Below are 12285 nucleotides of genomic sequence, written 5' to 3'. Positions count from 1 at the left end.
AACTTGTCATTTTACACTTCTGTTTTTTGTAAAAAAATTAAGCAGACAAGATATAATGTATTAACTGAGGAGCCTTAAATGTGTATTTTGTTACTTTTGGACAGAGCCAGGCTAGCTTTATACACGTTTCCAGTCTTTATGCTAAGCTATGCAAACATGTTACTATCTTATATTTAAAGCAATAGTTCAACATTTTGGGAAATACATTTATATTTACACTTAAAATATTTGTTCTGGGGCGTCGGTAGAGTAGTGGATAGTGCCGGCGCCCCATGTACAGAGGCATTGCCTCGCTGCAGCGGCCGCAGGTTCGAGTCCGGCTTGCGGCCCTTTGCTGCATGTCAGTCCCCACTCTCTCTCTGTCTCCCCGTTTCACTCTCTGTCCTGTCAATAAAGGCAAAAAGCCCATAAAAATAATCTTAAAAAAAAAAAAAAAAAATTTGTTCTCTCATTCATGAAAGGTTACAGCCAGGAGACAGTGTGGTTAGCTTAGCATAAAGACTGGAAACAGGAGTAAATAGCTACCCTGGCTCTGTCCGAAACTGAAAAATCTACCCATGTTGGGAGCCACTAATTTAGCCTTTGTATCAGTCATTCAGACTCCTCATATAAAATGCTTCATGATGGGTGTAATGGTTGTAAATACACAAGGATATAATTTTGGAAGAGATAATGTATCTCAAGAGATGCTGTGTTTAAGTAAATATAAATAAATAAATAGAGAGCTCTCTAGCAGTATGGCACATTAATTCACCCACTGTATATACACTGTGGGTATATTTAGATAGATGTATATGTCCCAGTTTTCTTCTGTATCCACAGAACACACGCTCACACTAGCACACTGTCATTTGTGCATTTTTAAGCACACACCCTTGCACCCTGCCTCATATTCTCACACATCAGTGACAACATTGTTTTCCAGAAGCTGCAGTCCTAAAGGAATGCTTAGTTTGGCGAAGGCAGTTAAACTAAAACGTCAAAGTGGCCTGGCACATTTCTGATTTTTAAATGACACAGTAATGCTGTTGTGATGGAGGTCAAGATGTTAACATTAGCTGTCTCTCTGATGTCAAACCTCTTTGTCTCTCTTCTTTCTGTTTTCTCTGCTAGGAAAACAACATGAGTAAACCATCGCTCACTACGGAGGATTTGTTTTCTCATGAAATGTAGCATTTTTGCTCCACCCGTCACTCTGCTTCATTGCGGCTAATGTGAAGAGGACATTATGGACTGACTGTGGGAGTCAGCGAAGTGATGAGTCACATATGAGCGATAGATGATGTAACAATGTTGCTGACCATGGAGCTAATTGGACAAACAGAAAGGGAGAAAATGTTTTTTCTCATACATTCACTTTGCCAATGACAAAACAAGTTACAGTCTCAGGCAGCGGAGAGGCGATGACCTAATTCAGATGAAGTGACCTCATACTGATAAGTAGCCCGCCTCCTCACCGGGTGATGGAACACAATCACAAATGGACTCTTATCATCGAGGCTGGAGTGTGTGAGGTTACATGATATTTCTGTGTGTGTGTGAGTAGATGTCTAAATCAGAGGAGTGAGCTTTGATGCTACATGCAGTGATGTTGCGACGTGGACTGCTAGCTTGGGTCTCCCGTGTTGGAGGTGTGCTGGTGCTCCTGTGCTGCTCCCTGTCGCTCCTCTATGTGATGACCTGCAGTCCGCCACACTCTGATGACCCTCCGCTGAGCCATGCTCTCCCCCACGCTGGACCCAACCACCCCAGCCTGGGGGGCACAGGGCCGGGGATTGGAGCAGGAGTAGGTGGGACAGGAGGAGCTCGAATTGGGGCTGCTCAGAGCGGTGGACCCCCAGGTGCTCAATCTTATCAGGTGCTCCTTCAAGAGCGCGAGGAGCAGCATCGCCTCCACATCTCCTCCTTGAAGAAGCAGATAGCTCAGCTCAAGGAGGCTTTGCAGGAGCGTAGCCAGCAGCTGAAAGGAGTGCAGGAGAGCCTGAAGAGAGCTGCTGGGGGACCAGCTGAGGGACAGGAAGCTGGGGCTGGGTCACAGGGAAATGGTCTCGGGGAGGCTCAGGGAGCCAAGAGCCAGCAGGCGGACCTCCAGGAGTTCCTGCGGAGCCAGCTGTCAAAGGCCGAGGTGACCGCAGGCACCAGGCTGCCCAGCGAGTACGCAGTGGTGCCCTTTGAGAGTTTCACCCTGCAGAGGGTGTACCAACTGGAGATGGGGCTGACTCGTCATCCTGAGGAGAAGCCTGTGAGGAAGGACAAGAGAGAGGCACTGGGGGAGGTGCTGGAGATGGCCCTGCACAGCCTCAACACGCCATCATCCCAGCAAGACAGCAGGAGTGCAGTGGAAAACACTCAAACAAGCAAAGTGTACACACCATCTGACTTCATAGAAGGTGAGAATATATGAAATATAAACCCTTTCTCCAGAAAATTCTGTTTATATACAACTATGAAATGCAATTCTGCCTGAATTACATTTTCTGTTAACATAATGAGGGGATGTTAAATTATACACCATGCAAGTCTCAAAACATTGATCAGTTCAGTTTTTACTGACAATGGGTTTAATTTTTTGCCACCCAAATATCTGATCTTGCAATACAATAGTAGCTCACTGCAGCATTATTAAAGTTTTTTATGGTTGTGTTTGTTAAGGTTAGAAAGAGAGATTGTGGCCTGGTTTAATGCAGGAAAAATAAATCCTCAATAACTTGAAGCAAGAGACATGATCCACGGTGACTCCTAATGTTAAAGGAAAACTTCAACCCCCAAAAGACCATTTGTATATCAGTTACTCACCCAATATTATGTTGAATTTGTGAAGGAAACTTTGTTTTTCTCACATGCCTCCATGGCAAATAAAGAATCCAAAAATTGGAGTAAAAGGGAACCACAGTTCACAGCAGCAAAACTACACAAAACATCTGTTTATAAACTCTCACGCAACTCGTGCAATATAATCCAAGTCTCATTTATCCAGTTGTATGCTCAGTACTTCTCAAACAGGTGCATTTTCACTAAAACCTTAGATTTAAAAAACTCCAGTATAAACAGTGCCATGCTTGCCCAGGCATGCTACTCATAAGTGTTTTGAATAGTAAGGTTAAATCGAAAATGCATATGTTTGGGAAGTACTGAGCATACGACTGAATAAATGAGACTTGGATTATACTGCACGAGTTGTGTGAGAGTTTGTAAATGGATGTATTGATTTAAACATGGACCCCTTTTACTCCAATTCATCAAGAATTTTCTCAGTTTTTGGATTTTTCGTTCACCAAGGAGGTATGGGAGAAAAACAAAGTTTTCTTCACAAATTCAAAGTAACACGGAGTGAGTAACTGATACACAAATGATCATTTGGTGGGTGACGTATTCCTTAAATACTGAAGAAAGTCCACAGTAACTTGAAGCATGAGGCATGTGTTTATTAACATTTAAGTGAAACCACGATTTCTCCATAATCTTAACCATCACAAGATGCCTCAGCCATTCAGAGTACATTTTGTAAAATAAGGTGTTTATGGCAGCCTCACTCTGTGTCTGCCTTGTAGACAATAACGTAATATTTGTCACCACAACATAACTGGGAAAACAAATTAGTACCATATAAACGTAATTTCCTGCAGACAAGGTTGCACTTTTTTTTCTACATCCAAACACTATACTCTGCTTTCTTCTTTCAGCCCCGAGTCACTTTGATCTCTCCTTTTTTTTGTGTGTGAATCCCTGGAAGGTCAGAAATATGTGTGTGTGTTTGTGTACAAGTACAGCCAGGATATCCTCCTAATTTGTTCTGCTCAGCTCTGATCACAACCACAGGAAATGAACTCAGATGCTGCTCATTCACAGTGGAGCATCTCTTCAAACGCTGTATTTTAGTGTGTGTGTATGTGTGTTCTGTGAAGGTCACCACGTTCAGTGTGTGAGTAGGTGGAGGTTTTTAAAGTGAGCAATAGGGGCACCTGGCTGGTAAGAAATGAGCCATAGGTCACTGGCATATATATGGAGCTCGTGTGTGGCCCTTCTTAATCTAAGTGCGTGTTTATGCGACAGTGATTTTAATAGATGTGCATACATTTGTGCGTATCTGTGTGTAAACAGCCTCCACAATTCCTCAGCGAGACAGCAGGAGAGTGCAGCTAGCTTTTAATGAAATAGCGACTCCCTTCTGCTCATATTTTTTTGCACTTAATGCCCTTTAATGGACTCGGACATCGATTTTGAGCAAATCTTGAACAAGCAGCAATTTATCCAAGCTGCCAGCCAGACAAGTGAAAGGCAGTCTGGATGGCCAGACTGACAAAAGCATCTTCAGGGAGCTTTCAGGGCTGCATTGGCAAGCTAGTGAGCTGAAACTGCACACAAATAGAAGAGGTATGCAAAATGAACTTGCCCGGCTACTGAGTTCTGTCCTTAAAAAGGGACAGAACAGTACATTTAGACAGAGGGACAGAGACAGGAAGTGGAAGCATTTAGTCTAAATTGTTCAGCCTATTTACTAAATGAAAGCTTATCGTGTCCTCACAGGAAGCTGGCCAACTTAACAGGAAGGCCTTAATTCAAGCCGCTATCAGACTATAAATGGTTCCTCACAGACATCTTTCTGTTCTCCATCGTCTTTTTCTGACTTGCTCTTCACTTTCTTATTTATTTCTATCTCTCTGCTCTTTTTTTTATCATCCAAGCACTCTCTGATGTCTATTTCCAGTGCTGTGTTTTCTTCCTCTTTCTCCCTCTCTCTTCCCTCTGGTCTTACTTCTTACTTTCTGTACGCCATTTCCCATTTTCTTTCCACCCCCACAGACCTCAGTAGGTCCATTTGCAAGTAATAATCCTTGTAATAGCAGAGTAATTGAAAAACAAGTTCTCTCTGGAGGAACAAGCTGACGTAAGTCCTACAACAAGAAAATTGGTCTGGATGACCAGAATAGCCTCTCTCTGTCAGTGCATGTGTGTGTGTGTTACATGTGTATTATGTACAGTAATGGCTGTTTGCCCAGCAGCAGAGTGCATGGACAGTGTCTCCTGTGGCCTCATATGCCCTCTTTCTGTCCCCAAATATACACACAGTATTAGTCTGTCACAAGCTGATGCTAAAAATGATGTTCCCCCCAAAAAAGTTGTTTATTTTGCAGAATTTTTTAAGATAAGATGTTTAAAATACTAACAGGGAAAAACATGATCTGTGGCTTTTAGAAACACAGAAATCCTCAGGGGATTTAAACAAAAGCCGCACCCTGGAGAAAACAAGAAAAACAAAATCACTGCGACAAAGAAACACACAGAGAAGCTACATGCACAGAAACTAAAATCTGACATTAACCCTCACTGTGGACAACAAATATATACTCAAATTGTTTATGCACTGGCTTACATGTACACTTTATCCTGCATTTATGCTCTATTCATGCATGTTTGTGAGGTAATGTGTTAATATGTAACTTAATACATCATATTATTTTCCCAAAGGCACTAAAAGTTCAGTTTATAGTAGCTGTTTCTTCACACCTGCAAGATTTAAAGGAGTAGTTCAGCATTTTGTAAAATACACTTTCTTTCCAGGAGTGAGATGAGAAGATTGACACCATCCATCTAACTTTTGGCAAGAAATCCAATAAGCAAATTCTTCTAAACATGCGTATATACTGAATATATCTTAGAAATAAGGGTTTTAAAAGGATTCCTCCTGAAGGGAGGATGTTCTACCCCAGACCATTTGCCTCTGACAAACCCTTTTTTTAAAGAGAGAGGTTTTTTCAGGGGTTCTTTTTGAGACGACGAGTTCCCTAAAGGGTCCTTTTCATGCAAAGAACCCTTTTATGACAGAAGAGTTTTTCAAGGATAATTGAAAGCATGTGTGTTAGAAGATCCTCACCCTCAAATGTTTATCCATGTTTTAAATGGTAATTTAAAATGTAGATGTATTCCCTTAGTCAATTCATTTTACTTGTGTTCTGCCTCAGTTGATATCTTTACCATCATTTAATAATAGTATTGCCTACCTGTATTGAACAGACATTATGTTAAGTCAGCATTGTGGTAGAGTTGAGATCCACTGCACCACTGAAACAGTAAAGGCTGTAGTGGTAGTAATTTCAAAAAATTTCTGCCCCCTAAAACGTGATTGTGAACCATGAGTGTTGTGGGTTGCACTGAACCACATCAACCCTGGCCCTTTAAAAGCCTCATGAGGCTCAAGGTTGCTGGATGTGGTCTCCTTGGCCCCAGGCTAACCTGTTGATTACTGGAATAAAAAAAAGGTACTCAGAGCTCTAAATGTAACCCTTGGACTATAAAAGAGTATGTATATGGCATAACCTCCTCAGTGGGTTCTAGATGAAACCCTTGTGATATAAAAGGGTTATTGGTGGAACCCCCTTTATTGGTTATTATTGGCACCCTTAGAAGGTGGAGCGGCCCCAGATAGAACCCTCAGACCCCTTTTCCACCAACATGGAACTGCTTCCTTTCCGGTTCCTGCGCTTGAACTGTTCATAGCATTTCGACCAAAAGTAATGATTCAGAACCAGAAAAGCTGGTTTTCAGCCGAAACCAAAAATAGCAGGTTTTTCTTGACCTGAAGAGTCTTCCGTGATGACATCAGTTGGTGTGTCATGTTCTACAGGTGGGAAAGAGATGATGGAGAAGGCAAGAATGGAGAAGCTAAGTGAGAAATTGTCTCATTAATGGTTGGTCGATGCTTGTTGTTTGGGTAAAATGGAATACCTGTAATAAGAGAACAGAAGTTTGCAGCTAAATAATGTAATATGAACTTTTTCTACTACTGTTTTCTTCCATTGTGCATCTTGCAACTCCTTCCATTAATTACACATCCTACATTACAATGGTTCCACTCAAAACTGGTGGAAACCCAGGCTGGTTGCTAGATAGCACCAAGGTATCAAGAATGTTGAACAGAACCAGTTCAAGAACCAGAGCTAATTTGGTGGAAAAGGGGTAATAGAGGGTTCTGGGTGGAACCATTGCACCAAAGAAGGATTCTCTGTATAACCTCTCATAAAGGGTTCTGGATATAACCTTTTACAGATGGTTTTGTGTAGAGGTCCGTAGAGGAAAAGCTGATAGCCGATTAATCAGGATTTACTCAGTCACAGACTATGGACTTTCACACTGGACCAGCTATTGCGATCGAGACAAAATTTTTGTGACTACATATTAAAATGAAGACCAGAACACTTAGACACTCTCACTGCAGACAGAACCAGCTCTCTCTGGAGCTATGCCCACTCTTCAAGCTCCTTTTCGCTCATTCTAACACAACCCTTCCCTCCAGCTCTGGTAGGTGATGTACGGCCCTTCGTTACTGGTGGAGGCTGCACAGTCATCATCCACTACTGGAGGCAACGTCCACCAGTAACGATAGTTTGTAAAACGTCGTATTGGTGCAGATTAATTGGCCAAAACGATAAATCGGTCAACTTGTAATTCTAGGTTACAACCCTTTATGTTAGGGTCTAGGTAAAACCCTCTGAACGAGCTCCAGTTGGAACTTTTATAAAAGGTTCTACCACAAGCTTAAAGTGTTCTCCTATGAGGACAAGCCAAAGAACCCTGTGGTTTTAGTTAGCACCTTTATTACTTAAAGTGTGTTGTACATGAATACAGCCACTGATAGTCGCAGTAAAAACATGCACAGTCACAGGCACTGCATCTAAGTTTGCTTGGTCATGAGTTCATGTCTCTGTGTCTCACCCATCAGGTATCACCCGTACGGAGAAGGACAAAGGTACGCTGTACGAGCTGACCTTTAGAGGGGAGTCAAGTAATGAATTCAGACGCCTGGTCCTCTTTCGTCCCTTTGGACCGCTGATGAAGGTGAAAAATGAGAGGGTGGACACGGCCAGCGTCCCCATCAACATCATCGTCCCGCTGTCCAAACGCACAGACAAGTTCAAACACTTCATGCACAACTTCAGGTGAGACTCAGTAATTAAACTTTTTCTCAATTTTCGAATTCTTTATCCTGTTTCCACACACAATGTGACATAAACAGAGGCACCACAATGAATTATTCAAGATGGTGTGTTGTGTCACACGTAACTAATTCAGGAAAATGTGATACTGTGTTATTCAAACCCAGTTTCAATTCCAATTTTACATTTTAATTGGGGATCAGGCAGACAGCGACAAGAAGCGGGTGAGATTAGAGGAAAGAAAATTAACATCAGAGGCTATTTTTTCCTCTCTTTTTTTTTTTAAGGAACATATAATTAATATTTTTGAAACTGCACGTGTAGCGTTATCAGTTAATTTATTTTGGTGCTTGTAGGCATCATCAGAATGTAAATAAATCTAAGAGGTTTAAATGATTCACACAAGAGCATGAATAAAGATGGCCTCACAGATGCCAGCCCAGTTTTTATCAGTTACCACATGACCACAGGAAATGTAATTTCATACATATAAAATTTTAATGCACAGCGCTAATAAGCATCTCAAATACACCACATTATAACACAAATAGATCCAGGCTAGTATGTGTACGTGATAAAACCACAAAGGATTATTGATAAAGAAAAAAAGCAAAGCGGGCTTGTCTGAGCTCCGCAGTCCGTCACCATCAGTTGAGGAAACATCCTCCTTAATGTCTGTGATTTATTGGGCAGCTGCTGCTGCTTATCACAGCTCTTTTTACATGGTAAATCCTGCTTAGTAGCAGTGTTGCGGCCCATTAAAATGCCCCCCTGGGCAGACTAGCAGCAGTTGATATACAGCATGGCAAGAAGTGTACTTACTTGAAAGACTTGGCGAGTCGCTGAGCAAACACTTTACCCTCATCCATATTAAAGGTGCACCAGGAGAAATTGTGTGTGTGTGTGTGTGTGTGTGTGTGTGTACAGGAGGTGATAACGGTGAGTAACTGTGCATTTATCAAATATTCTTTATTCACAGTTAGACTGGAAAATAACAGCATTTATGATGCGCTGTGATATATTTCCCAAGTGCAGAATATAGAGATAAAATGGGAATTCGCACAAACAAGCTGCAAACATTTGCAGATGGGCACTCGTGTTTATAAAGAAAATACTGCTCTCACTGCATAATGAAATAATTCTGTTTTTTTTTCTACTTTGTGGTCCCAGCGACAAAATGAAGAATGCCTCATCAGATCCCAGAAAAAAACCCCATTTACTTCTTATAATGCTGGCATTTAGAGATAGCCTTTAACACAACAGAATCCACACTGACAGTAAAATCATTTTATTTATGACTACTCAGTATCCTCTGCGTGTAATTCGTCATCTTTAAGCATTTTGTGTTTGTCTAGTGGTGTTTTGTGAGACATTTCTCCCCATAAGCTTCTGGGGAAAACTCTGACAACTGTGTGTGTGTGTGTGTGTGTGTGTGTGTGTGTGTGTGTGTGTGTGTGTGTGTGTGCGTGATATATTTGACATTTCTCCATCAAAGTGCCTGCAGGCATCTACCACCTGGTCTCTCTTTTACTCACGTACAATCTCCCCCCTGTGTTTGAAGGTGGTGTCAGAATGAGGAGAGTGAGTTTTATAGCTGAGAATGAAGATTATCTTCATTAGCAATTAAATTGTCTGTAATTTTTTTTTTGATGAATTAATTAATCCTTTAGTCTTTAAATGTCAGGAAATGGTGAAATAAGAGCGTTGTTTTGTCCAGCTAACCCAAAGAGATTAAATTTGCAGAGAAGAGCAGTAAATCATCACATTTGAGATCTGAAACCAGCAAATGCTTGTTATTTTCTCTTGATGAATGATTTAAATGATCTTTTATCTGAGTTGTTGTCGGACTAATCATTTCACACTTGATAAATAAAATCTCTAAACCAAGGCCTTCTTCTGAAAACCTCTCATGTAATCTTCCTTCCTGCTCCGCTTGAGTATGCTTTCATCCATAATGTCCCTTCCTGTGTGTCTTTGTGCGTATGTACAGGGAAGTCTGTGTGCGTCAGGACGGCCGGGTCCATCTGACAGTGGTATATTTTGGGAAAGAGCAGATGAGCGAAGTCCGCAGCACTCTGGAGAACACATCCAGGTGGGTTGGAAGCACAGCCAAGATCAGATCTTTGAATTAGAGGCCAAACACAGAATACGGAAGGCAATTTATGTAATGAAATGAACGATGCCGCAGTCACGCTCCCGCTCTCAGAAGCAGACGCTGTAAAAACATTTTTTCCCACTCATACATCAGAAACCTCTTCACATTTTCTAATCTGTCGGTCTCTTTCATGACACACACAAAACACACATACACACACACGCACACGCACAGCCACACACACACACACACACACACACACACACACACACACACACACACACACACACCTCCTGGCTCGGCGTCCTGCCACAGCCAGTCATCTGTCTGATGAATAATGGAGCAGCGCGCCACCCACGCTGAGGAGCTGAGAGCCACCAGCCAACACAGATAAATTACAACATGCCTGTGATCATCCCTGACTCATGTTAAACCTCTCACACGGACCCCTCGACACCCACACCTCTGGAGATGATCGCTGCTGGCTGTTTAGAAGTCAGATCCACTGTGGATTGAGCCTCAGATTCCCCGAGGGGGTTGCTATGGTGATGCTTGTCGATTTTCCAGGCCTGAAGGTTTTTGTGCGGCCTTGATACAGTCGGACTATCTCTAGTATCACACAGCGTCTCTCTTTGTCCCTCAGTGTCTCTGCCTGCTGCTGTCGCTGTGGGGGGGGGGTGCTGTAAAGGAAAAAAAATGCAGCGTCAAATATTGTTGACGTGAAAAAGAAGGCAAACTCAGAAAAGAAGCACATAGAAACATACAACAAACCGTATTGATTTTAGTGTGGAAGAAATCTTAAAAGAGTGATTGAGAAGGTTTGTGAGAGAAGCACACTGAATGAGAAACAGTTGGAGCAGGAGAAGGTGGAGGTACAGTCACTGTTGGATAAAGTACACTGTCCTGGCTGCAGTTCTGCCTTAAACCCTTTTAGGCTTTTTGTATTCTTCTCACAGCCGAACAATGCATTCATCAGTTATGCAGCGGCTTATCTGGGTAAGAATCGGTGGCTGTAATCAACTCTGTACTCCTTCTTTTCTTTTATCTGGCTTTCAGACTGTGGTTGAAATGATCATCACTGGAAGACCATTATCCAGGCAGACACACACATATACAGTATGGGCACTGATACAATCACAGACTGCATATAGGCTCACAGTGGAAGATGCATGCGTGCAAGTGCAATTGGGCTGCAACTGAAGATTTTTTTTTTTTACTGCGTTATGTAAAAAAAATAAATATAGGTCCAGTATGTAAGATTTAGGTGAATGTAGTGGTGTCTATTGGTGCGGACTGCAGATTGCAACCAGCTGAAACTCCTCCAGGTTAAGACTCCTTCAGTGTCCATTGTTCAGGAGGTTTTTACCGCCGCGTTATCCACAGAGCTCTCTTTCTCCAAAACACAAAACAAAACAAACTCAGTGATTTTAAAGTGGTAAAAACACTGAATAAAGCACTTTCACATTCAAAAATCAGTGTTTTTCTGACACTATTTGTTGCAGAGGGGCTGCTGACTACTGCAGCTGACTTGAAAATGTGAATGGCCCTATCTAGAGCAAGGAAAAAGTTGGAAAATGTCTTGTGGGCAGACGTGGAGTAGTGAGGAGGTACAGGCGCTTACCCCAAGCCTGCCTAAATTTGATGTTGCTCCATTGTTTATGTGGTGACCAAGCTGGCTGAAAGGGATGGATTTCCGTTTTCGGTCCTGGCCAATCGATGAGTCGGGTTTTCTTCTTCCTGGTCAGTAGTCGTTTCGGGCAATATCGCCCCCAAATGAGCAGGCGGTTTGGTCCATTTTAAAAAATGCAGCGTGAAAGTGAACCAAACCAAATGAAGGTGTGATATTTTTTGGCATTCCCCGCCCAATCGAACCGAGTCCCTTGGACTATCCTGGTGTGAATGCGCCCTAAGTGTCAGAAGTGATCAGACAGCACATCAAACGAACTAGGTTTTTTTTTTCAGCATAACCTTGCTCTTAGCTTTAAGCTAATGCTAACGTCACACAATGGTTGTAGAACATGCTGATATTTAGCAAGTATAATGTTTACCATGTTCACCATTTTAGTTTAGAGTGTTAGCATGCCAACACTAAATAGCACTAAACACAAAGTACAGCTGAGGCTGATGGGAATCTCATTAGTTGTATGATGTCGTAAATCAAAGTACTGGACACACTGAAATTTTGACCTGATGATAGCATGAGAAGAAAGGTAAGGGGATCATCAAATTTCCTTAAAGGAATATGAATTTCCGTGC

General features: G+C 42.1%; 1 protein-coding gene across 1 annotated transcript in view; it reads left to right on the top strand.

The window, feature by feature from the left end:
• csgalnact1a (chondroitin sulfate N-acetylgalactosaminyltransferase 1a) overlaps positions 1-12285 on the top strand; it is a 41765-nt gene that overhangs the window by 14747 nt on the left and 14733 nt on the right. The window contains exons 3-5 of the mRNA XM_049559945.1: positions 1114-2390; positions 7721-7937; positions 9925-10026. Of these exons, the coding sequence (XP_049415902.1) occupies positions 1574-2390; positions 7721-7937; positions 9925-10026 (1136 nt within the window). The 5' untranslated portion in view covers positions 1114-1573. The remainder of the gene's footprint in view (positions 1-1113; positions 2391-7720; positions 7938-9924; positions 10027-12285) is intronic.

This window comes from Epinephelus fuscoguttatus, linkage group LG18, assembly GCF_011397635.1.
Source record: "Epinephelus fuscoguttatus linkage group LG18, E.fuscoguttatus.final_Chr_v1".
Classification (NCBI taxonomy): domain Eukaryota; kingdom Metazoa; phylum Chordata; class Actinopteri; order Perciformes; family Serranidae; genus Epinephelus; species Epinephelus fuscoguttatus.
Note: the sequence above shows the minus strand (reverse complement) of the source record. Positions and strands in the feature narration are given on the sequence as shown.